A 26,566-nucleotide genomic window follows, 5' to 3' on the forward strand; every position below is an offset into this window, starting at 1 on the left:
CCGAAGTCAACCTTTGAACATTTTGCCAGGCGGGCATTCAGTGGAGGACTGAGGACACGTAGGTCTTGGCCAGAAACTACCCATGATGGCCACCTTGTGTGCCTCTCGGGAGAAGCATCTTTAAGATGTAGCCCAAGCTCCACCTGCTACTGAGCTCCCTTGGAAGTGATCGAAGGGAAGATGAATACTGTGTGCAAGAAGTCTTGAGGTCAAACTCCTATTAAGATGGATTGAGCAACGAAAAGGCCAGAGTCCAAAAGCACTATTCTCTTCTTATAAAACTGAGCACAGGGGAATTCTACACATGCCAAATTGTCTTAATCTGTTTGGGCTATTATAATAAAAATACCATAGGCTGGGTGGCTTTAACAACAAACATTTATTTTTCAAGGCTCTGGGAGCTGGGACGTCTAAGATCAAGGTGTCAGCAGATTCAGTGTCTGCTTCCTGGTTTGTAGACAGCCACCTTCTCTGTGTCCTCGCATGGCAGATGGGTCAAGAACGGTCTCCGGGGTCTCTTTTATAAGGGCATTAATTCCATATGTGAGGGCTCCACACTTACGACCTAATCACCTCCCAGAGTCCCCTTCTCCAAACACCATGGCATTGGGCAGTAGGATTTAACATGAATCTTGGGGAGACCAGTCTATAGCACACATGTTAGAAGGTGTCCGGTTCTGGGCTCCCACACCACCCAGCTGCAACTGGTTCATAAAGAGGAGCCGGTGCTTACATTAGCGTGGGGAGGACATGTAGGAACTGGGGAGTGTTGTCAGACCTGGGCTCCCACCAGCTCTGCAGCAGTCAAGCCCTGGAGGGCAGAGGAGCGTCGATGGAGCCCAGTGCCAGACGCACCTGGGTAAGTACAACATCGGGGATGGTGCAGTGATGGGCCAATCATGGCCACCCTCCTTGGTGACTGGGCCCCAATTTGAGCGTCTGATGGGGGTGGTGAGTGGACAGATGCTGACTCTGCTTCGTCCGTGGCCCAACAACCACAGCTGCTACCCCTGGAGACATTTTCTGGTGACTCAGACGCTCAGCCCTCCTTCCCCCTTAAGATGTTCATAACAAGTGTGAAATTCAATCCCAAAATGCAGGTGGGCCAAAAGGAAACACGTTAATTTTTATTTTGAACCCCCATTCTACTGGGCTGGTGGACATTCAACCTTCTGGTGGGGGCTCTCCCCCTTTTCTGGAGTTTGTGGCTAAATTTGGGAGCAACTTGGGTGGTGCCAAGGCTTAGGGGAGGGCCTCATCTGGCCCTGAGTCACCTGTGCTCAGAGGTGTCCCCTGAGGTGTCCATTGTAGGTCTAGCCCACCTTCGTCAGTTCGTGTGTGTCCCACTAAGAAGAACTTGTCTTTCAGACCCATGGGCTGGCTTGACCACCTCTGATTCTCTGCTTCAGTGTCCTGGGGTGCCATCTGCGGTCCAAGGAGCAGGGCGCCATACCGATGGTCCTCCTCTGGGGGGTCTTATTGGCCTCTTGCTGGTCTCTCCCCCGGGAAGTGGGGCATAGCCACCTCTTGGAGACCCCCCAGTGCTCTTGCTTTTCCATCTCCCCTCACCAGTGACTCCCTCAGCTACCTGCCTGCTGAAATCCCTCCCTCCATAAATGGTGATTATTTTTGCCAGAGGAACTTAGTACTATTATTATTTCCAAAACATTATTCTTCCACAGTGTCTTCCTAATATGTTTCTGTGTCCCCACAAAGAAGGGGGACACCGGGCTCTCCCCCCACAGAAACTGTGCCTCACAGAGTCACTCCCCAGGATCATCAGAGAGAGCTAGCCGAGACTGGACAGTGGGCAAAGATCTCTCCTCCCTCCTCCTGGTACTGTGCCCGCCCCCTGATCGGAGCACTGAGTTCTCCCCAACTAGGGGCCCAACAGAACTTTTCTGGAATTTGGATTAGCCTCTGAGCGTCTCACCTAAATGGGGATGCTTTCCCTGTAGACTTTGCAGCAGAACATGTACACTGCATCCTGTCCCTGATCTCCAGCCACATCTGCTTCTTCCTCAGTCCTTGATCCATCCCTGGGCCTCAGCTGCCTGGCATGGCAGGGGTGTGGGGTCAGCTGGGTCTAGAATCTTGTTGGACCTTCATGGCTCCTGCCTCGGCTCCCCTGGGTCTCCTGAGACCTTCTCAAGCACACCTCACTTTCACACTTTTAGCTGAGAGTTCAGGGTTTATGGGTCAAGTCTCCCATGAAATGTCAATAAATCCTAGAAGACAGCCAAAAAGAACACTTACAAGGCTCTCAATCCTAAAGAGCTATCTTAGAGCTACGCCTTGTTCACTGTGGGCTTAGCTGTGGGCTCAGACACCTCCCCTAAGCCCAGTTTCTGCATTGAGCCCCCTGACCATTTGAAGGGCACTGGGGCGCCTCAGTCTCACTGGCCTCAGGTAGAGATGCCCCTGCCTGCTGGACGTGACAGCCGCCAAGTGCCAGCCCAGGCTGGGGTGCTCGTAAAAATCTCTCCGCTCTAGAGGCAGCCCCCCAGCAGGTGCTTTGGGAACTGCCCATTCCCTCTCCAGGGAGGGGGTCAGTTCTTTAAGAAATTCCAAGTCTGGCATAGGGGGCTTCAAGTTCACCCTCTATGCCCCCTCTGTTTCAAGTATTCTCCTGTGAATCTGAAAGTAATCTGGCCTCGAACAGGCCATACCACCTGCTTTCTTCATCCTGCTGACGGCCCTGGATCTGCCCCAGCCATTTAGCGTCCTGTGGGCATCTCCCCAGAACACAGCCTGGTGAGGCACTCCTAACCCCTGCCTCCGAGAGGCTCCAGGTCCCCAGGATGCTGCCCAGCAACCCACAGCCTCACAGGTGTGGCTCTCCCTCTTGGGTCTGTGATCAGTCCAGAAAACATACATTAACTGTGCAAAAACAGTCTGCCAGCTAAACTGAACCCCTGTTGGGGGGTGGGCAGCAGACGATCACCTTCCAGGCTTGTGCTCAGTAGGGGAGGTCGGGGTGGAAAGCACTCCTGGGGTAGCCAGGGGAGCATATGAAGCAGACACACTCCACTGTTGAACTTCTTCCTGACCGCGTGGCTTGTTCACTCGCAACAGCACAGAATTTGCGTGGGAAAACTTGCAGGGCTCTGCCACACAGGACTCTCTCTTTCATGGAAACAGTGGGGAGCAGCGACCTCCTTCCTGCGCCTTCCTCCTGGCTTTCTTCCCTTTCGTTCAGAGAAACTGCCCTTTCCCCTTTGGTGTGCCTCCCAGAGAGCTGCCAGGACCCTGCCTCTCCCCCCGGTCCCAGTGGGCTGCCTGCGGGGATGGACTTGTAACTCAGGCCGGGCAGATCAGATCTTGTCCCTTTGGAATCTGACTTCTGAGTGACGCGGCACGAAGAAGAGAAGGTGGGTGGAGTCCCCTGACAGTACTACCCTGAAAGAGAAAGTCCCTGGATTCCTGGCCCCCTGGAGTCACTCTTGCTATCTTCCCCAAAGCCTGCTTGTTCAACTCTTCACTCGCTGAGCTACTAGTGTTTTTCAAATAAATGCCCCTTTCTTGCTTAAGTTGGTCAGAGTCAGTTTCTGTTGCTTTTGCCTGAGAAGACAAACTCATAGTTTCTGGTTTACACCCATCAGGCATCCTGTGATTTCCCGGATCCTTGAATGGCCAGGCAGTAACAGGGTGAGTCATGGGTCTCCGAGAAGGACTCCAGAATATTGTCCCCTTGGTACATGGGTCACAAGGTGGCACAGAAGGCTGACAACTGGCACTCAGGTCCAGATGAAAGGTCAGATGGGGCACTCCAACAGACAGCTTCAAGGTGAGGGGAGTGTCTTAAGTCTAGGACTTCTCATGGCAGAGGTGTCTCTGCAAAAAAATCCATCGGACTTTCACTGGTCCGTCTCGTCCAGCCTACTGAAGTCCACCCTCCTCTCCTAGCCTCCCCCCCACCCCGGCCTGGCCTGGGGAAGCACAGTGCGCCATAAGAAGAGCTTACGAAGACACCAAAACTGGCTGCAGGACCTCCTCCTGCCGAGAAGGGGCAGCTTGGAGCAGCAAACTCAGGCAATCCATTGTCCAACTGTGGAATCTACCTGATCATATTAGAGTAGTGGTTTTCAACGCTACTGTCCATAAGCTGGTTCAGATCTTGGTTCCATGGTTGGCAGCCCCCAGGTCAGGTCCATCCCATCAAGGTGTCCAGTCCCGGCTCCCAGAACCCCACTGCATATTCTTCCCTTAAGATGTATATACATTCAGATTTTTAAAAATGTATTAGGAAAGTACAGTATGAAAGAAGGGCTTGGACACTGAAAGACAACGATAAGCTGTAGGGTTAGAGGAAGCATTTAGTTACAGGAGCATGTAGAGAAAAGGGTTTTATATGACTTCCGGTAACTGGCCCTGAAATCCTGCTGTGGTCTACAGGAGCGAACTCAAAGAAAAGTTTGTAGTATGTGGAGCTCTGGAAGAGTAAAGCAGGATTCCACTGAAGAGGAGGAAATGGGTTTTTTTAAAAAAGTACTTAGTTTTACTCTGTTTAAGTGATTTATTTAAATCATACTTACATTCTATAATTAAAGGTGAAAAATTAGATGCCGAACGAAGACTTTCAAGGTTGAGTGATTAAAAACCAAGTTTTTGGACCTGTGTTTGAGAGCAGGAGTCCGCAAACTTTGTCTGCAAAGGGCCAGGTAGCAAATTGTTTTAGGCTTTGTGGGCTGTCACAGCTCTTCAGATCTGCTGTTGTGATACAAAAGCAGCTTTTGAGAGTATCTGAGCACACGGGCATGGATATGTTCCAATAAAACTCTATTTACACAAATAGGCAGTGGGCCAGACTTGGCCTGAGTCACAGTTTGCCAACCCCTGTTTTGTAAACTGAGATTCAATTAAACATGAGTGTGGGAATTATTTAGATCATGAAGTCATAAATCAAGAGTTACAATCCACTTGAGGTGGCTTTCCCAAGCTGCAGGTATCAAAATTTGAAGTAAATATTTTGCAGATCCAAGCCTAAAAGTCTACAACTCCAATTTCTAGTAAAAAAAAAAAAAAAAAAAAAAGTCAGGGCTCAGTAAAGATGTAGAAAACCCACCCTCCACGGTGAAAGTTGGCTTCTTGACTTTTCAGGTCAAAAGTATATGAAATTAGGTATTCACTTGAGCAAAACATCTCATAGACAAGTAGCCTGGAAAAGGCTTCCCCAGTGCTCTCTTGGATTACTTTTGCCACATTTTAGGCAATCAATTCTGTTGTGTAAAAGTATGTCGAGGTTGTTAGCATTAGGATAGATGTTTAAATTATTTTTAATGCTCTTGAAATTTAACAATCACTGTTAGTTGAAGATTTAAAAATTAGTAAACATTGTGTAAGTAATTCTAGAAAAAGAACTGGTCTATGACTGGAGATAAAAGTGTTAAGTTTAGGGGCACCTGGGTGGCTCAGTTGGTTAAGCGACTGCCTTCGGCTCAGGTCATGATCCTGGAGTCCCGGGATCGAGTCCCGCATCGGGCTCCCTGCTCGGCAGGGAGTCTGCTTCTCCCTCTGACCCTCCCCCCTCTCATGCTCTCTCTATCTCATTCTCTCTCTCAAATAAATAAATAAAATCTTTAAAAAAAAAAGAAGTGTTAAGTTTGTGGATTGGTTTTTTTTGTTTGCAAATGACAGAAAACCCAAATCAGATTGGTTTAAACCAAAAGAGAAGTTGCTAGCAGAGGTGTGTGGCTTAATATATAGATTAATTATCACTGTCTCTCTCCATCTTAGCTCTGTTCTCCATGTTGGCTTCCTTTGCAGGCTCTATAAAGTCATGAGATGGCTGCCAACAGCTACCGGAGGAGCATCCTCTAGGTTCCAGTCCAGTGAAAAAGAGAACACCTCTCTTCCCAAAGTCCCAGTAAGTCTCATGGCCTCTCAGCGAACTCAAAGAAAAGCGAACTCAAAGAACTGGCTCTAGCTGGCTCTCATGCCCCTGGCTAGCCCAAGGCTGTGGCCAGGGGTTTGCGGGGCTCCCAACTGGCCCTCACCCGCATGCAGGCAGCCACGGGGCAGAGTAAACTCTGCTTGAAGCACGTGGACTGCTTGCGGTGGATCACAACGGTTCACTGAGGAAAATGAGGGAAGGCTCGATGAGTTCTGAGTGGCAAAACCAAGAGCTACATCTTCGGTTTTGTTTGACCTTCTCTTGAGAAACTCTGTTGGCCTCCTTCATTCTTGGTGTCAGGTGTGATTTGCCTCACAGCCGTCTCTTGGTATAGTCCTTCCTACCGTAGCCAACTTCCAATTTATCTGCAGTGGTGCAAATGTCCAGATCAAGCCTTCCCGCAAAGCCTACTCCACATACAAAATGGCACAACCAATGGGGCCATCATGCGTTATATACGGAGAGGCCCAGGGCCCTTCTCCTTGCAAAGTACCTGGGGCCTGAGGAGCTGCTTCAAATTTGGGATTAGACATTTAGGTTTGAAAATGTAATAGCAGAGTTTTCATTCCTTCATGTGACTGAGGAAAGACCATGGGTTCCCAGAGAGGCCCCATATTCTTAAATTCCTCTCATTGTCTGAGCTAATTATTAGAACTTGATTTCCATAACTTGAAACACAAGGGTTATAAATAATCATGTGCAAATGTGCCGTGCATGGAGAACCTCAAGCTGGGGTGTGTATGGGATGGCAGGATGATTCCAGTGGGCGAGGGAGGGCAAGGCCACCAGCTGGGGCAGCTGAGACTGTGGAAGAGTTGTGGAATACCACAGTTGCTTCAGGGTAAGAAATGGCAGCAGAAGCCAGGCCAGGCCAATGATGAGCGGAGGGACCATAGTCTGTAGAAGTGACTTCTGAGGGGTGGACGGTAGAGGACAAGGAGAAGTGTTGGCCTGGCTCCTCATCTGAGCTGCTGAGGGAGGTGGGGACTACATGGACAGCAGCAGTGGCCACAAGCCAAAGGACTTATGCAAGGAACCATGTGAAGCAAAGAGTGTCAGGCCCAGAGGAGAGGACTTAAAGAGTGAGGAAGGTTCTGGAACAGACTGTATGGCCAGCCAAACAAACTGGGTAACAGGAGACTGTCTTTCTGTTTTACCTTAATAGATGAGCTAAACATTTTACCTCATACCATGGGGGAGTTTAACTGTATGCCTAAACAAGCAACAGGGAGAGGCATAGGCAAGAAAGGTAGGACCTTCAATGTGGGGGAAGACAGAGTCTCTGAGAAGTCAACTTCTTCCATGTTATTCCAGAAGGTGACAGGGAAAAGAGAGGTCCGACATGAGCCCAACTTTGCCTATGTGCCCAGATCTGTGAGGGTAGGGGTTGTGGTGGGCAGCAAAGGCAGCCCCCCACAATGCCCCACACCCGCTGGGCCTTCCTAGAGCAATAAAGCCTGTGCTGCTCATCGCAGAGATCCGCGTGAACGGTGGCACCTGATCTCTGTCTTCACTTCGGAGTTCACCCAGCTGGGACCTGCACATTTAGTGTGTTCAACAGAGGTGGGAATGAACCCATGCCCTCCCAAATCCAAGCAGTCTCACTCTCACTCCTAAGGTGAACTCGAGGCCCCTGGGTGCCATTTGTAGAGGACCCACGTTTCCCTTCAGTGGTGGCATGGGGAAGCCCACTCTGTGGCCGCGCTCTCCGGGCCATCTCCCCTGGAGCCGCATCCTTTACATCTTCAGACCCAGAGGCCATGTTTCCGTGAGGATCTCCTCGGCCTCTGCAGGCTGTGGAACAGGACTGTCTGGGCTTGAATCTCAGCTCCTACATGGGTTGTGAACCTTGAACAAAGAGCTTAACAGGCCCATCAACATCTCGATTTCTTAATCTGTAAAAGAAGAACGTGATTGCTAATTTGTGGTGAATGTTACGTAAGGTAATACACAGCGTACACAGCTAAGTATTTGGTAAGGTCAGCTACTTACCGCTGGCTTTCCTGTCACAGCCCGAATCAGGTCTCTCCCGTCCCTTGTCAAACACCTCGTTGTTGTGTTTTTCAGGGCTTCCTCTTGGACCGATCCCCACCGATGTCTGTGTGCCTCCCACCGTGTGTTTCCTGAACCTTAGGACCCAGTGCCACCCATTCCAGAACATTCCACCACCCGGAGTAGCTGGTATTTGCCTGGCTTTGGACTTCACGGAGTGGGGTTTATTCAGAGTTTTTGAGGAGGACCCTGTGCAGAGTAAGAGCAAGAGTACACCTTCCCGGACTTCTCTCTCTGAAAGGTGGGTTATTAGACGTTTCCGGGTGTTAGGGAGACAGACACCTAAGGATTAGAAGCATTTTTTCTCAGGTTCTCACCTGAGGACTTTGCTCCACCAATGCACCTTGGCAGCTTCTCCCAGATCAACAGTAATGCCCTATGTTTCATGATGACTTCATTATTGCATCTCAGAGGCCAGGCTGGTCGGGCTATTTCTTCAGTGCTTTTCCTTTCCAGCTCAACTAGTCATTAAGAATCAGCTTTAAAAAACTGCAAAGCCCGTGTGTGCAGCCCAGGGCGTCACCCTCACCTCCCCTCTTCTCCCGCCTCCTGGAATCAGGCTTCCAGAAAGTAGTCTCATGCCACTCCCAAAAGGCTGCATCTGATTTGTTTCCGTAGCGTCACAGAGGATCATTAACTCCTCTACACTTTCTCAAACTTATTAAATTATGCAACATTTGCTGCACCTGAGTGCACCTTGGTCTCCTGTGGTGATTGGAGGGGGCAAGAAGGGAAGTCTGGAAGCCCCACCCTCCCCAGGGCCAGCCCAGCCCAGAATCCCCGGCTTTCTCTCTCCCTTATGATTTTGGCAGGCAGTGAGACGTTAATCTCTTTCAACTGGAGCGGGTTCACTTCGTTTCTCTCCTGAGAGGAGGCCAACAGGAACTGACCCCAAGTTGCCATGAGCTCTGCCATCACCTGCTGTGAGCACCCCGACCCTTTGGTGAGTGTGGCTGAAAGAGAGGAGACGAGAAGAAGGGGGCAGGCAGAATGAAGAAAGGCCTGGAGGGGGTCCCGGTGCCCTAGTTCATTATTTGTGCTCAGCACGTGTGGCTCACGTTCTAGAGAAGATTGTAGATCACTAGACAGGTGTCCAGCTGCCTTCCCCCCCACGCCGTCATGAGGCCAAGATTCCTCCCTGAGTGCTGAACTCGGTGAATGCGCTCCCAAGCAAGGAGGAAGCACTGGAAGATCCTTTTAGTTTTACCTTTATTCACAGTTGGTCTCTGAAGATACCTAAATATTTGTTTTCCAGGTTTCTCCATGCTATGATTTCTTTGATCAGAAGGACTTTCTAAAACAAAGCAAAGGGAAAGAGAGAGGGCATCGGAGAGAGAGAGAACAAATATTTACCAAACAACCAATACAGCCCGGGCACTTTATGTGTTTTATTTCCTTCCTTCCAAGCCAACGGTGCAGGTGCTTCTGTTCCCGGATGAGGAACCTGAGGCCCAGAGAAATACAGTAACAGTAACCCCTCTGGAGGCTTCTCTGGCGAGTCCTTGAGCCCTGGCCCACCACCTTCCCAACCGATTTTTGAGCACCTAAAAGTAAGAGGGTGAACTGAGTGGAGACACTCTTGTTCTTGGCACTGCTCACCCCCAGGGGGAAAGAGCTCCTGTTCACCGGGGCTTGCGGGCCCTGCAGGATGGGGGTCACCCACGGACTTGGGCTGGGCCCCCACAGCTGTCCCCTGGGGCCAGGCCGCCAGACCCTGCCCACAGAGGCTCAGCCCTCTGGTGAAGAGACCCCGGCTGTTTTTTCCCAGGAACTCGTGGAAGGCGCTTGAGAGATCTCGCTTCTTTTTCTCTTCAGGATTCTTTCTGCCCCTACCGTCATGGAAACAAAACAAAACAAAAGTCTTGGGAAATCATTTTGGTTTACCTGAGGCCACCTGGAGTGTGGCAGGTCTGGGCCTGAACCCATCCTCTTCTCAGTGGCCTGCCTTCTCTTCATCCTCGGCACCCACTCTTCTGAGATGTCTTTGGTTTCGCATCATGTTGCTCTGCTGGAAACTTTGAGGAACATTAGCAAGGGGGAGACAGCTTCCTGACCCTGAAAGCTTGTGGCCTAGCTAGGGGAACGCAGGGTACACAGAAATGTTTCTGGTACAAGAGAGAAAACAGCAAATTATGTAACAGAGAGACACAGGGTGCTCTCTGGGAGTTACCAGGGAGAAAAATCATATGAGTGTGGGGAGGTCAGGAGAGGTGATGGGGAGGAGGTGTTGAGCTCTTGCAAGTGGGTAGGGGAAGCAGGGGGCTCAAGGGGGGCCCTCAGGGGGAGCTAAGACTCTGACACAGGATAACGGAGGCCACACTTGGAGGAACCTGGACGACCCCATTGGCTACAGCCAGGTCGATGGGAGTGTTAGGAAACAAACCTAGAGGGCCAGGCAGGGTACTGGAAGCTGTGTGGGGTGTGAGTGGAGTCAGAGGGGCAAGGGACCCCTCTTCCTCCCGGGAACTCCATTGCTGTCCCTGCACCCGAGTCTCCTCCTGCCCTGCCTGGCAGCCCCAGGCAGTCGGGCACTGCAGCCGCTTACATTGGCACGCTGCGTCCATTCATTCGGTCCACACTGAACACAGGTGTTGGCTCATCTAGGAGCTGGGACTGCACCGAAGAGTAAGGCACAGTCAGTGCATTCTAGGAACTCACAGCCCAGCGGAAGCGATGGATACGGTAACTGTCCACTAGAATAACCATGCCAAGAGGAGAGCTTTGGCGGGTGTAAACACAGGGCCCATGGGAGCCCCTCTGAGGGCAGCTAGGGCATTCTGGGGCCAGGATCCCCATGTACCTGTCTGCGGGGGAAATCTGCCCATCGTCTGACCTTGGAGTTGGCCCCCAACCCCTCCTCCACAAAGCTGCTACTCAGCAAAGGGCTTCAGGCAAAGCAGCCACTCCCCTCGCGTGACCCCAGACCACACACGCAGGCCCTACTGAAGATATGTAATGTAGAAAATCACTGGTCTTTTGAGTCTGGACCAGAAATCCCAAACTGGCCAACCGTTATCCCTATCCCATTGCCTCTTGCCCCTGGCAGGCCATCCATCTACCCAGCTGAAATCAGGAAGTCCACTTGATTCCTCTTAAAATGTCTAGGTGTGTCCTTCTCTTGTTCCCAGCAGAGGGGTGACAATGTGCTCAACTGTCACAATGATGGCCAAGGCAGGAAGAAGGCTGGGCAGGCCAGGAGCTCCAGCAGCAGCCCGGTGATCTACGGCATCCTGGATGTCCCACCGTGGTACCTCTGCATCTTCTTGGGGATCCAGGTAATGCCACCCAGCGAGCCCTGGGTCCAAAGAGGCTCTGCCTCAAAAGCCACACTGATCGCACCCAGGCCGAATTAGTCAAGATCTACAACTTTGGTTACTGATATTCTTGTCTTCCACGTAGCTGACCTCCAGGGGAACTCAAGGCTCCTTGTCTCTCTTTCTCTCAGGGGTGTGGGGGTGGGGGGTTGGAATTAGCGGAAGAGTCTCCCTCATGCTAAGCCTATAGGTAACATCAAGGACACCGACTGCATCATTTTCATGATACCAACCTCAATTTATTTGATTTGCAACAACTAAAAAATGTGATAACCAGGGCTTGGGGAATTTGGGGAAACAAGCATTGTCAAACACTTGTGTTGGAACATTTTTTGATGCAGCCTTTCTGGATGGCCATTGGTGCTTTCTATCAACATGTAAACCATATGCCCTTTAACCCAGTCCCCAGTGCTTAAGAATTTCTCTGTGGATACACTGGCAAGACTTGTTAAGATAAGTACAAAGACATTCTTGTAACATTATTGGCGATACTAACATCAAACCACACAACAAACAAATAAGCAAAAACCCTAGAAACAACCCAAATATCCTTCAAAGGGAACGGGTTGAACAAATTGTGACCACATCCGAACAGATGACTTTTGTATGCAGCTGCTAAAAAGAGAAAGATATATTTCTCTTGCAGTTAGGGAATATTCCCCAATAGATGGTAAGTGAAAAAAGCAAAGTAAATAACTATGTATATACTGTTATCTTTTTTTTTTTTAAAGATTTTTTTTTTTTAATTTATTTTGAGAGAGAGAATGAGAGACAGAGAGCATGAGAGGGAGGAGGGTCAGAGGGAGAAGCAGACTCCCCGCCGAGCAGGGAGCCCGATGCGGGACTCGATCCCGGGACTCCAGGATCATGACCTGAGCCGAAGGCAGTCGCTCAACCAACTGAGCCACCCAGGCGCCCTATACTGTTATCTTTTATGTGTGTGTTAAAAACAGAGAGAGAGAAAGATAGAAATAAGTATATGTAGTGATTTGGGGTTTTGAAGGATCCCTAAGAAACTAACAAAGGTAGCTTTGGGAAGAAGAACCAAGGAAGGGGAGGTGGCTTTCCATTTTCACTTTTGATTCTTTAAGTTTCTGTACCATGAATTTGCCAGACTCACAGATGTGTTTCTTTTAATTTTACAAAGTGTTCAATATAGAATATCAGGGATGGGATACACTTTTGTTTACTTCTTGGTGCTTTTCCATAAAGTAAGAAAAGCCGATGTCATACTACTTAAAAAATATTATTATGAGCCAATAAAATGGATAATATAGATAATATAGATCTACAGCCACTGACTCAGAGAACTGTAAGGACATATTTTTGAATTTAAGAAAGCCAAATGCAGCTGTCCAATTTTCCCAACATGATTTGAACAGTCTGCTTTTCTCCCATTGGATATTCTTTTCAGCTTGTCAAAGATTAATTGACATATACTTGTGGGTTTATTTCTGGGTTTTCTATTTTGTTCCATTGATCTATGTGTCTATTTCTGTGCCAGTACCATGCTGTTTTGATTACTACAGCTTTGTAATATAAGTTGAAGTCCAGAATTGTGATGCCTTCAGCTTTGCTTTTCTTTCTTCTTCTCCTCTCCTTCTCCTCCTTCTCCTTCTCCTTCTTCTTCTTCTTCCTCTTCTTCAGAGTGGGAGGGGGAAAAGGGGAGAGGGAGAGAGGATCTTAAGCAGGCTCCATGCCCAGCGCAGAGCCTGATGTGGGGCTCAATCTCATGACCCTGAGATCATGAGCTGAGCTGAAATCAAGACTCAGACGCTCAACCGACTGAGCCACCCAGGTGCCCCTCCAGCTTTGTTTTTCATTTTCAAGGTTGTGTTGGCTATTCAGGGTCTTTTGTGGTTCCATACAAATTTTAGGATTGGTTGTTCTAGTTCTGTGAAAAATACTGTTGGTATTTTTTTTTTTATTCTTATGTTAATCCCCATACATTACAGCATTAGTTCTAGATGAAGTGTTCCATGATTCATTGTTTGTGCATAACACCCAGTGCTCCATGCAAATACTGTTGGTATTTTGATAGGAATTGCATTAAATGTATAGATTACTTTAGGTAGTATAGACATTTTAATGATATCTGTTCTTCCTATCCATGAGCATGGAATGCCCTTCACATTCCATGTGTATAGGTCTTTCACCTCTTTAGTTAGGTTTATTCCTAGGTTTCTTATTACTTTTGGTGCAATTGTAAATGAGATTGTTTTCTGAATTTCTCTTTGTGCTGCTTCACTATTGGTGTACAGAAATGCAACAGATTTCTGTATGTTGATTTTGTATCCTGTGACTTTACTGAATTTATCAGTTCTAGCAGTTTTTTTGATGAAGTCTTTCAGATTTTCATGGTATCATGTCATCTGCAAATAGTGCAAGATTTACTTTTTCCTTACCAATTTGGATGCCTTTTATTTCTTTTTGTTGTCTGATTGCTGTGGCTAGGACTTCCAGTACAATTTGAATTAAAGTGGTAAGAGTGGACATCTTGACCTTAGAGGAAAGACTCACTGTTTTTCCCCACTGAAGATGATATTAGCTGTGGGTTTTTCATATATGGCCTTTTTATGTTGAGGTTTGTTCCCTCTAAACCTGCTTTGCTGAGGGTTTTTTTTTTTTTATCATGAATAGATGTTGTACTTTGTCAAATGCTTTTTGTGCATCCACTGAAATGATCATATGGTTCTTATCCTTTCTTTTATTGATGTGATGTATCACATTGGTTGATTTGGGAATATTGAACCACCGTTGCAACCCAGGAATAAATCCCACTTGATCACGGTGAATGATTTTTTAAATGTATTGTTGAATTCAGTTTCCTAGTATTTTGTTGAGGATTTTTGCATCTATGTTAATCAGGGATATTGATCTGTAGTTCTCCTTTTTAGTGGTGTCTTTATCTTGTTTTGGTATCAGGATAATGCTGGCCTCATAGAATGAATTTGGAAGTTTTCTTTCCTTTTCTATTTTTTGGAATAGTTAGAGAATAACAGGTATTAACTCTTCTTTAAATGTTTGTTAAAATTCACATGTGAAGCCACCTGGCCCTGGACTTTTGTTTGTTGGGAGTTGTTTTGCTTACTGATTCAATTTCTTTGCTGGTTATCAGTCTGTTCAAATTTTCTATTTTATCCAGTTTCAGTTTTGGTATTTTGTGTTTCCAGGAATATATCCATTTCTTCCAGGTTGTCCAGTTTGTTGGCATGTAGTTTTTCATAATATTCTGTTGCAATTGTTTGTATTTCTGTAGTGTTGATTGTTATTTGTCCTCTCTCATTTGTGATTTTATTTATTTGAGTCCTTTCTTTTTTCTTTTTGGTAAGTCTGGCCTGAGGTTTATCAATTTTATTGATTTTTTTTTTTTCAAAGAACCAGCTCCTGGTTTCATTGACTTGTTCTATTGTTTTTTTAGTTTTCATTTATTTCTCCTCTAATCTTTATTATTTCATTTTTTCTGCTGGTTTTAGGTTTTGTTTGTTGTTCTTTTTCTAGCTCTTTTAGGGCTAAGGTTAGATTATTTATTTGAGATTCTTCTTGCTTCTTGAGATAGGCCTGTATTGCTATAAACCTCCTTCTTAGAACTGCTTTTATTGAATCCCAAAGGTTTTGGATTGTTGTGTTTTCATTTTCATTTGTTTCCATGTACTTCTTTTTTCTTCTTTTACTTCCTGGCTGACCCATTCACTGTTTAGTAGTGTGTTATTTAACCTCCATGTATTTGTGATCTTTCCAGATTTTTTTCTTGTGGTTGACTTCTAGTTTCATAGTGTTGTGGTCAGAAAAGATGCATGGTAGGACTTTGGTCTTCTTGAATTTGTTGAGGCTTTTTGTGGGCTGATATATGATCTATTCTGGAGGATGTTCCATGTGCACTTGAAAAGAATGTGTATTCTGCTGTTTTAGGATGGAATGTTCTGAATATATCTGTTAAATCCATCTGTTCCAGTGTGTCATTGAAAGCCATTATTTCCTTGTTGATTTTCTGTTTAGATGATCTGTCTATGGATGTAAGTGGGGTGTTAAAGTCCCCTACTATTATTGTATTACTATTGATTAGTTCCTTTATGTTCATTATTAACTGTTTATATGTATTTGGGTGCTCCCATGTTGGGTGCATAAATATTTATAATTGCTATATCTTCTTGTTGGATTGTCCCCTTTATTATTATATACTGTCCTTCTTTGTCTCTTGTTACAGTCTTTGTTTTGAAGTCTATTTTGTCTGAAATAAGTCTTGCTACCTGGCTTTTTTTTTTTTTTAAGATTTATTTATTTATTTGAGAGAGAGAGAGAGCGTGGGCAGGGGGAGGGACAGGGGGAGAGAATCCTCAAGCACACTCCCTTCTGAGTTTGGAGCCCAATCTCATAAACCTGAGATCATGACCTGAGCTGAAACCAAGCATCAGATGCATAACTGACTGAGCCATCCAGGTACCCGCCGCCCCCCCGCCCCCGGCTTTCTTTTGACATCCATTTGCATGATACGTATTTCTCCATCCCCTCACTTTCAACCTGCGGGTGTCTTTAGGTCTAAAATGAGTCTCTTGTAGGCAGCATATAGATGAGTCTTTTTTAAAATCCATTCTGACACCCTATGTATTCTGACTGAAGTGTTTAGTCCATGTACATTCAAAGTAATTATTGCTAGATATCTATTTATTACCATTTTATTACTTGTTTTGTGGTTGTTTCTGATGATTTTCTCTGATTCTTTCTTGTCTTTCTCTCTGCCATATTTTGCTGATTTTCTTCAGTGATATATTTGGATTTATTTCTCTTTATTCTTTGCATGTTTATTAGTGGGTTTTGGTATACATTAGGTTTGTATATAACCTCTTCTGCAAATAGCAGTCTATATTAAGTTGGTGGTCGTTTAAGTTTAAATCCATTCTTTTCTCCTCTCCTCCCATGTTTTAGGTATATGTTATTATATTTTATATTTTTGTGTGTATGTGAGTTCCTTGACTGATTTTTTACAGAAATATTCATTGTTACTGCTTTTGTGTTTCCTGTCTTTATACTGTCACTTTTGGTCTCTCCTTTCCACTCAAAGTGTCTCCTTTAATATCTCTTAAGGGACTGGTTTAGTCGTCATGAACTCCTTTAGTTTTTGTTTGTCTGGGAAACACTTTATCTCTCCTTCTATTTCTGAATGATAGTCTTGCTGGATAGAGTATTCTTGGCTGCAGATTTTCCCCCTTAAGCACTTTGACTAGATCATGCCACTCCCTTCTGGCTTGCCAAGTTTCCATTGAAAGATCTCCTACTAGCCTTGTGGGTTTTCCCTTGTAAGTTAATGACTTCTTTTGTCTTGTTGCTTTGAGGATTTTTTTATCACTATATTTCGCAAGTTTAATTACACTATGTCTTGGTGTGGGTCTCCTTTTGTTGATATTGTCAGGAGTTCTCTGTGCCTCCTGGATCTGGATGTCTGTTTCCTTCCTCAGATTAGGAACATTTTCAGCTATTATTTCTTCAAATACATTTTCTGCCCCCGTTCTCTCTCTTTCTTCTTCTGGGACTCCTATAATACAAATGTTATTATGTCTGATGGATTTACTGAGTTCCCTAAGTCCATTCTTGTTTTGTGTAATTCTTTTTTCTCTTTTGTTCAGCTTGATTGCTTTCCATGACTCTGTCTTTGAGGTCATTCATTTCTTCCTCTGCTTCTCCTATCCTGTTATTCATCCCATCGTATGTGCTCCTCATTTTGTTTACTGAGCCCTTATATCTCTGCTGTGTTATTCCTTATCTCTGTGTTAAGGGTCTCACTCATGTCTTCCACTCTTTTCTTAAGTCTGGTGAGTATCCTTATGATCACTGCTTTAAATTCTCTATCAGGCATGTTACTTATATCTGTTTTGCTTAGCTCTCTGGCCATGGCCTTGTCCTGTTCTTTCATTTGGGATAAATTTCTCCGTCTCCCCATTTTGTCTGCCTCTCTGTGTCTGTTTCTGTGTGTTAAGATAGCTCTGATTTTGCTCTTGAAAGTAGTGGCTTTATGAAGAGGAGGTCCTGAGTGCCCTGCAGGGCAGTGTCCCCTGTTCACCAGGACATGGCACTTCAGGGGAGTCTCCTGTGTGTTGCTAATGCCCTGCTGTTGTGTCTGAGTCTGTACTGCTCTCTGCCTGTTGTGGGCTGTGCCTGCTCTCCGTGGTGTTAGCGGGACCCAGGCAGGCCAGTTCTGAAGGGGCATGCCTGCCAGGCAGTTTGGGAGTGGGGCAGCTCCCAAATTCCCAATTTTGTTAGCAAAATTTGCATTGGGCCACTAGTCCTAGGCCAGATTCCCCGACGCACGTAGGCAGCTGTCGGCTGGGGGCTGCGAGCCAGGTGGCTGGGGGTGTGAGGCTGGGCTCCGTGCCCTGGCTGCGTGCGTGGGGCTGGCCGCAGCGCACCCTGCGGCTGGCGAGGCACATGCACAGCTTTAACATAATTTGCCCTGAGCCCGGCGGAGGCCACAAGTGCCGTGCAAAGTGGCTCTGTGTTTATGCTGGAGGATTGGGGGGGGGGGGGAGAAGGGCACCTGCCGGCTCCCTTGTTTTCAAAGAAGTCCCCCGGCATGCTCCGAAATCAGTTCAAACAGATCTGTCTCCCGTTTGTTGTATAAGAGAGGGAGAGAGAGAGAGAGAGAGCAAGTGCACAGGGGGAGGGGCAGAGGGAGAGAGAGTCCCAAGCAGACTCCCCGCTGAGTCTCACAACCCTGAGATCACGACCTGAGCCCTGAGCCGAAACCAAGAGTCGGCCGCTTACCCGACTGTGCCACCCAGGCGCCCCTGAACTGCCATTTTTACGTTGCCTCTCCCCGCAGGCTGCTGGCTCTTTAAGGGCGGTGACCCGGCTGTCACTCCCCCTTCCGGTCGGCCCAGTGCTGAGTCAGCTGCCTTTTACAGCTCTGGGCTCCAAGTCCCCCCCGGTTTTACAGACTCACAGAATTCATGCCCTCTGGTGTTTAAAGCCAAACGGCACGGGGATTAGTCTTCCCTGTGTGAGCCCCCTGGTGCCAGGGCCCATTTCTCTGCCCTCTCTATGTGCACAGCTCCCTCCCCGCCGCGGGCAGCCTCTCTCCACCTTTCTGACCTTCCGAACCTTTCAGATGCAGCTGCTTCTCTGTGTTCAGTTGTGGAATTTGTTCTGCCGGTCTTCGGATCACTGTTTGGTTTCTTGACTTGGTTGGGGATGATACCTAGTTGTAAGCGTGGACGGGCGTGAGCTCAGGAGCCTCCCACCCCGCCATCCTCCCGAGCTCCAAGTCCCTCGCCCACTTTTAACACAGATCGTTTGGGTTTTGCTATTGAGCTCTATGAGTTCCTTAGACGTTCTGGATATTAATGGGGGTGCCTGGGTGGCTCAGTCAGTGAAGCATCTGCCTTTGGCTCAGGTCATGATTGGGGACCCTGGGGTGGAGCCCTGAGTCGGGCTCCCTGCTCAGCCGGGAGCCTGTTTCTCCCTCTCCTCCCTGCTCGTGCTCTCTCTCACTATCTCTGTCCCTTTCTCTCTCAAATAAATAAATAAAAGCTTAAAAAATTTTTTTTTGATATAAACCTTTTATCAGAGAGACGGTTTGCATATACTTTCTCCCATTCTGTAGGCTGTCTTTTTTTTTTTTTTTAAGATTTTATTTATTTATTTGAGAGAGAGAGAATAAGAGACAGAGAGCATGAGAGGGAGGAGGGTCAGAGGGAGAAGCAGACTCCCTGCCGAGCAGGGAGCCCGATGCAGGACTCGATCCAGGGACTCCAGGATCATGACCTGAGCCGAAGGCAGTCGCTTAACCAACTGAGCCACCCAGGCGCCCCAAGTAGGCTGTCTTTTTATTTTGCTGTTTCCTTTTCTGCGCAAAGCTTTTTACTTTGATGTAATCCTGCTTGCTTATTTTTGCTTCTGTTGTTGGTGCTTTTGGTGCCATAGCTAACGATCTTTGCCAAGACCCGATGTTAAGGAGCTTTTCCACAGTGTTTTCTTCTAGGACTTTCATAGTTTCAGGCCTTATATTTAAGTCCTTAATCCATTTTGAGTTAATTTTTGTGAATGGTGCAAGGTAGGAGTTCCATTTCTCATTCTTCTGTGTGTGGCTGTCCAGATTTTGCAACACCGTTTATTGATGAGACTACCCGTTCCCCCATCAAGTCTTTTTGGCTTCCTTGTCAAATGTTAGTTGACCACGTATGCTTGGGTTTATTTCTGGGCTCTCAATTCTGTTCTGTTGGTCTATTTGTCTACTTTTATGATAGTACCATTCTGTTTTTTCCTTTTTTTGTTGTTTTTTGGGTTTTTTTGAAAATAACATCCTTCCAGTTTTCAAAAACTGCCATCAAATTTAGTAAAGAATCTGCTTATGTTTGGCAAACAAATGAAATTCTGGTATGTTTTTATTATTTCATTTTTGTCTTACGTTTTAAGGTAAATGAAAATATCAGCCAGTTCTCAGGTACCATACTGTTTGATTACTGTAGCTTTGTAATAGAGCTTGAAATGCGGAATTATGATGGCTGCTTCTTTGTTTTTCTTTCTCAGGATTGCTTCGGCTATTTGAGGACTTTGGTTGTCCCATACAAATTACAGCATTGTTTTTTCTGTTCTTGTGAACAACGTCATTGAAATTTTGATAGCAATTTCATTGACTCTATAGCTGGCTTTGGATAGTATGGACATTTTAATGATATAAATTCTTTCTCCCTTCTGCTAATTTTGGGCTTAGTTTATTCTTCTTGTTCTAGTTCCTGGAGGTGTAGAGTTAGGTTGCTTGAGATTTTTCTTCTAGGCATTTATCACTATGAGCTTCCCAGGAGTTTTGATATGTTGTGTTTCCATTTTTGTTTGTCTCAAGATATTTTTTTTTATTTCCCTTTTGATTTCTTCTTATTCGCATTGGTTGTTCAGGAGGGTGTTGCTTGCTTTCCACAAATCTGTGAATTTTCCAGTTTTCCTCCAGTTTCATACCATTACCGTCAGAAAAGACCCTTGGTATGATTCCCTTCTTAAATTTGCCAAGGCTGTTTTGTGACTTAACATATGATCCGTCCAGGGGAATGTGCGCAGGGCTTCCTGGTCATTAGTCTTGCCCTCACCTTGTACCTTGTTTTAATTATGAGCCTCTTACTTTGTTCTTTTTTTCAGATTTTTTTTAGATTTTTGAAAAAGATTTTATTTATTTATTTGACAGAGAGAGACACCACTCAAGTAGCAGAGAGGCAGACAGAGGGAGAATGAGAAGCAGGTTCCCTGCCGAGCAGAGAGCCCGCTGCAGGGCTCGATCCCAGGACCCTGAGATCATGACCTGAGCTGAAGGCAGATATTTAACCAACTGAGCCACCCAGGCAGCCCTCTTGCCTTGTTCTTTTTCTGAAGGCCCTCTCTTTGGTTCCTGTTATGTCCTCCTGTTTTGTGTCTGTGCCTGGGTTTCTTACCCAGGATATCAGTTCCCAGTGTTAGGGTTCTGCCCTTGAACCCCAGACCCTCAGGCTGGGTCTCTGTTTCTTGCTGCCTGGTCTCCCTTGTTCCCACTGCTGATCTGGATGTCTGCCTGTCACTCCTGGTCAGGCTCCTCTGAGACCAGAGGTAGAGCTCTTTCCTCTGGCAGAGGACCAGGAATGAGGGTGGAGGAGGCAGCCCAGCATCTACCTGTCTGTCCACTCTCTCTGCTCTGCCCACAGCACTTCCTCACAGCCCTGGGGGGGCTCGTGGCAGTGCCGCTCATCCTGGCCAAGGACCTGTGCCTGCAGCATGACCCCCTGACTCAGAGCTACCTCATCAGCACCATTTTCTTCGTCTCCGGCCTCTGCACTCTCCTGCAAGTGTTTTTAGGAGTCAGGTAGGTAAAACTCTCTTCTCTGGCTTCTGACTTTTCACTGCTGGAGTATCAGCAAGATTTGCTTGGCTTGCAGCTGGAGAAGTGGTTAGGCAGCTGGTGGGACCTGACAGAGGGAACATGGGACTAGGAATCAGAGCCTGGGTTCAAGTCCTAGCTCCAACACTTACTGTCTGTATTAGCTAGGATTCTCAATTCATGTTACATAAATCCAGACTAGCTTAGGCAAAGATTTGTTCTCTATTAATGTATAAGATCAAGGTAAGAGAAAGGCAAGGTGCATCATGCGTCAGGAACAAGGACTCAGATGGGACTTCTCTTGTTTCTACAAAGGCCTGCCCCTAATCTTTGTGAGATGCAGGGCAAGGATACAAATGGATTCCCACACACTGATGTCCAAATATTGGAGGGTTATTTATTTATTTTTTTTAAAGATTTTATTTCTTTATTTGACAGAGAGAGAGAGCACAAACAGGGGGAGTGGCAGGCAGAGGCAGAGAGAGAAGCAGGCTCCCCGCAGAGCAAAGGAAGCCTGATGTGGGACTCGATCCCAGGACCCTGGGATCATGACCTGAGCCGAAGACAGTCGCTTAACCAACTGAGCCACCCAGGCGCCCCCAAATATTGGAGGGTTATAAACCAAACTTAGAGACTCTTAAATAAGATATGTTCTGATCATTCTACCTGGAAGGCCAGGTTGAATTCCAAATTCAACCTCCAAAATTCTGCTTTGGAACTTAGCCACATGGGGAGGGCCAGTCCCCAGCCTGTGGCCTTCCTCCTTCTCTTCCTACCTCAAGCTTTGCTCCAGATCATAAATGGTCTTACATCCATGAATGTGGACACCCCAGCCTGCGTATCCAAGCTCCACCCCCCCCCCACACACACCAGATTCCCCAAATAGCTGATGCCTGGCCACCCTCGGGCCTGGGGTTGTGCGCACCTGCATCGTGGTCTGCCATGATGGTCTGCCTTCAGACCTGAGGAAAAGGCCCAAGCAGGCTCTGGAAAAGGCTCAGGGCCATTTGGGCAGAGAATTCTTGGCTCTCAAAGGGGAGAGGCACACAGACTTGAGGTGGACATGTCCCCTTGGCCCCGCAGACGCCTCCCCCTAGAAGGCAGAGTGGGGCCCTCTGGAGCATCGGGCTAGGTGCAGGGGGCTCTCCTGTCTGAAGACAGAGCAGTCTCCTCACCACATTGCCAGTGCGTGTGCTCTGTTGTCACGGACAGGCTCCCTGCACAGGATGGTGGACAGGTGGCTGGCAGTCCTCACACTTCTCTCCCAAAGCAGGTGAGTTCTGCTCTGGCGAGTCTCCCATTTTAAAATTCCAGGGAAGAGCGCTAATTGGTGCAACGTAAACCAGATGCCCAGCTCTCACCCATTGGGGCAACAGATATGGAGACTCCTACTGAGGAAAGTTTCCCAAAGAACAGAGAAGAGGAGTTCTGTTCTGAGTAGACAAGACAGCAGAGATTCACTGAGCGGGATATGGGGTTTGGGACCTATAAAATAAGGCCCGTGCTCATATTGCGTTTTCTCCCTTAGAGTTGCATTGAGATGCGCAATTGTTAAAATCAGTGGAATCACCTTTAAAAAACAAAAAACAAAAAACATCAAGTCCTTGGGGCGCCTGGGTGGCTCAGTCAGTTAAACGTCTGCCTTCAGCTCAGGTCATGATCCCGGGGTCCTGGGATCGAGCCCCACATCGGGCTCGCTGCTCGGTGGGAAGTCTGCTTCTTCCTCTCCCTCTGCCTGCCACACCTCTTGCTTGTGCTCTCTCCCTCTCTCTCTCAAGTAAATAAATACAATCTTAAAAAACAAAAACAAAAACATCAAGTCCTTTATGCTCATACATTGACTGCTAAAATTAGTCTGAGTAAAATGGAATCCAATTGCTCTGGAGCTGGCCTGGACAAAATCGTGAGGCCAGGAAAATGTCTCTGGAGCTTTCCCCCTCCTCATTTCCACACCTCCCCTCTTCCTATTCTCCACCACCACCCCCTGCCCCACCTTGATTCCCAGAACTCCACACAGTGGCTCCCTTCGGTTACCGTCAGCTCAGGAAATCCCTCTCTGTGGGTCCTCCAGCCCTCTCCCACTCACCCCTTCACTCAGACCCATTAGTCCTGCGTCTTCTTCCTTTAACATTAATTTAGCATCTAGTCCAAGGACAGATCCAGGTTTTGTTCAGCCGGAAGCTTACACTGTTTTTGGTGTCTTCTTTAAGAAAAAACACAGAAGTATGAATACAAAATCACATATGAGAGAGAATATTATTAACTTGAAAAAAAATCACAGCAAATCACAAATTTTAAAAAGTAGATAAATAGGGGCACCTGGGTGGCTCAGATGGTTAAGCGTCTGCCTTCGGCTCAGGTCATGATCCCAGGGTTCTGGGATCGAGTCCTGCATCGGGCTCCCTGCTGGGCGGGGAGCCTGCTTCTCCCTCTGCCTCTGCCTCTTTCTCTCTCTCTCTGACTTTCATGAATAAATAAATAAAACATTAAAAAAAAAAGTAGATAAATACCACAAATGCCACAAATTCCAAAATATAGCATGACGTTTTTATTATTTAATGTTCTTACAGCCCCCTGTAATACTTCTCCCCCACATTTTATGCCTGTGTACTCTTCTTTAATTGAAGGCTGTGTACTCTTTGATCACCTCTTCATTTTATAAAGAGAAGGAAAGATAATTCAGTCATGAATTATCATCGGTTTGTCTAAATTTGTTTGTACTTACTGCTAGCTGAGATACATTATCCTGCCTTCACGCACAGACTGTAATAGTGCTGTGGGTTTGTGCCCTGCAAACACAGAAATTCTGTTGTACTTGATTTCTATCAAAAAATTTAAAAATGCGTGCTGCATTTATAAGTGTATATGGTGCATTATTAAGTATATTCTTGAGAGGAGACAGCTTCCATCTTGCCTGCGTAGCAATGAGAACCAAATCTTTTCTGGCAATTTCACGTATCTGATGGTTGTCCAATTTTCCAAAGCCCTGCTTCTGGCACCATACATTTCAGACCTTGTTTCTCATCCACCACCCACGTATGTCAAATGTCAGGTGCTATGGGACACATTCATGACATAATGTGACCTCGGGTTCTGTGCCTTCTTGTCACGAGGTAGAGTGAGCTGGTATAGAGGGTGGTAGGAGTATGGTGAGAAACAATCATGACACCAAGGTGGCTAGAAATAAATTAAGTATTCGTGGGTGGTTTAGTGGTCTCAAACCACATAAGTACATCCTACCACACTCAAACTGAATTCATCAGTTTCCCCTTAGCCAGATGCTGAAAGTGCTTATGGCCTTTCAAATGCCATCTGATGCAAGACTTAGAATCCACAAGGTGGCAGTGCAAAGAGACAAGAGTTGTAGCCAAATGTGGCTGAAACTGTTTACTTTTGCAAAGTTGACAAAGACACATGGCTAGTGAACACATTGCAGGGGCCCCTCCCGGGACTATAGAAGGAGCCAGGCAAGTGAGGTCCCTTCACCATCAGTCTCCTTTTGACCTAATCTGTGCCAGGCCTGTGCTCAGCCCTGGGTTTGTGAAGGGAAATGGAAAACATTTCCTACAGTGGGCTTTACCCGACCTGTCTTGACAGAAAATGACTGGACAGGAAAAATTATCCATTTCCTCTTTGTCAATTATCTGAATCAAACCACACAGGTCTAGACTGATATGAGGCTGGCCACTTGTTTCCAGGAGAGGCTGACTGTAGACAGCATTCATGTCTGGCATGACCTTTTTGCCTGAATCCAATCGAAGGCACTTTGCAAAGTGTTTCCTTTGCAAGTCATTTCCAGGCGACAAGGCTTAAGTTCTCGCAATCTCTGCTAAGGAGTGGGAGACCTGTGCCCACAGCTTTGGCTGGTTAGTTCCCAGCTCTCTCTTTCTTCACCATCTCTGTGAGCCAAGATTTCTTCCAGATCCCCCACCAAGGACTCAAAGAGGTACAGGGCTTGCTCTGGTTTTTCTCTCAGAACCTTAAAATCCAGACCCCCACATTTTCCAGGACTGGCCCTAGGAATGTAAGAGGTTGCAGTAGCATTAGGAAGCTGTTGCAGGAACCTACCTGGGGACCGGGGACCTCACCCTTGTCCTGGCCCCTGAAGAGTTACAAACTCAAAGCCCCTAAACTTTAGATGGCCTTAATTATAATTATGGAAAAGTATTGAACTTCGAAACTGGAGGCCTGAACTCCAGTCTTGGCTTCTGCGCCGTGGGAACTTGGACAAATCATCTACCCTCTTTAAGGCTCAATTTTCTCATCTATAAAATGAAGGAGTTCAACTACACAATATCTGAAGGTCCCTTCCATCTCTGTTATGGACAGCTATGATGTTGACAGGGAAGGTGATGAAGTGCCATGTTTCAATTGGTAATTGGTAGTAAAAGTGCCTGTGGGCCTAGCCTTCTGGTGGGTTCTGTGAGAAACACAAACTAATCAGGAGTTAGGGTCCAAAGAACTTGAACTTACCCCTTCATTAAACACACGGAGAAAGAGGGAAATGAAGTTAGGAAATAAAATCAAGCTGATGTCTTTAGACTAAGGTGGGGGCAGGAATAAACGTGCATTTGGTTCTACCCATGGAAATAAGCTCCCATCTCAGATGCTGATGAGTAACTGCCTAAGACATTATAGATTATAAAATCTAACTGAGAGTCTATTGACTCAAGGTCCAAGTAGCTTTGGTTGCTGATTATTTGCTGATAACCCAAAACAGGCTGATGTTGCAATAAGATTTCAAAAGATCTTAGTAATTAAAACCACATTAAATAACCAAAAAGGAATGATAAGAGATGATAACTGGGGTGGGGGTGGAGAGGGCGGGGAGGGGTAGAGGGAGAGAGAGAATCTTAAGCAGGCTACATGCCCAGTGTGGAGCCCAATGTGGGGCTCCAACTCACGATCCTGAAATCACAAGCTGAGCCAAAAATCAAGAGTTGGATGCTTAATGGACTGAGCCCCCCAGGCGCCCCACTGCTGCTCTTGAAATCAGAGCTCACAAGCAGCGCCCAGTATGGGGTAGACAGCTGTAATCCTTGGCAACATGGATAGCTGCCTCCCTGTTATGCCTTTAGGGGTCTTGGGTGCATCCCCAGGAGCCTTCCTCACTTAGGTGTTCACTTCTGATATTCATGGAGGGGCATACTCTATCATTAATTTCAAAATAAGACATCAAGTTTGAAAGGCAATCATTAGAAGAAATCAAAGATTGACTCCATGTCATTCTGGGCCTTCATTCCACCTCTAGAATTATTCATGATTTTTACTGGTAATTTCTTTGTCTAGAGTGGTTCCAGGCAATATGTCTCTCTGTTTTCCTGGGAGTATCTCAAGCGGGGAGCAAGTACCCTTGGCACAAAGTCCATTCAGATATCTTGTGCTTGCTTGCAGACATTTTTGCTTGAGTTAGCCCTGGCTCGATCCTTTTCATCCAGTGACTTCCCCGCAGCTGAGCTCAGCCCTGCCCTA

At 46.6% G+C, this 26,566-nt stretch overlaps 1 protein-coding gene across 2 annotated transcripts in view; it reads left to right on the forward strand.

The window, feature by feature from the left end:
- The first annotated feature begins 7,876 nt into the window (after nucleotides 1-7,876).
- LOC102732645 (solute carrier family 23 member 1-like) overlaps nucleotides 7,877-26,566 on the forward strand; it is a 51,988-nt gene continuing 33,298 nt past the window's right edge. Inside the window, exons 1-4 of one of the 2 annotated variants that reach the window (XM_081800048.1) lie at nucleotides 7,877-8,186; nucleotides 8,758-8,888; nucleotides 11,074-11,220; nucleotides 20,922-21,079. In XM_081800048.1, coding sequence (XP_081656174.1) covers nucleotides 8,847-8,888; nucleotides 11,074-11,220; nucleotides 20,922-21,079 — 347 coding nt within the window. In that variant the 5' untranslated portion in view covers nucleotides 7,877-8,186; nucleotides 8,758-8,846. The remainder of the gene's footprint in view (nucleotides 8,187-8,757; nucleotides 8,889-11,073; nucleotides 11,221-20,921; nucleotides 21,080-26,566) is intronic. The other variant, XM_081800049.1, reaches the window with a different exon arrangement.

This window comes from Leptonychotes weddellii, chromosome 12 (genome assembly GCF_054177405.1).
Source record: "Leptonychotes weddellii isolate Sample4059 chromosome 12, ASM5417740v2, whole genome shotgun sequence".
In the NCBI taxonomy this organism is placed as follows: Eukaryota; Metazoa; Chordata; class Mammalia; order Carnivora; family Phocidae; genus Leptonychotes; species Leptonychotes weddellii.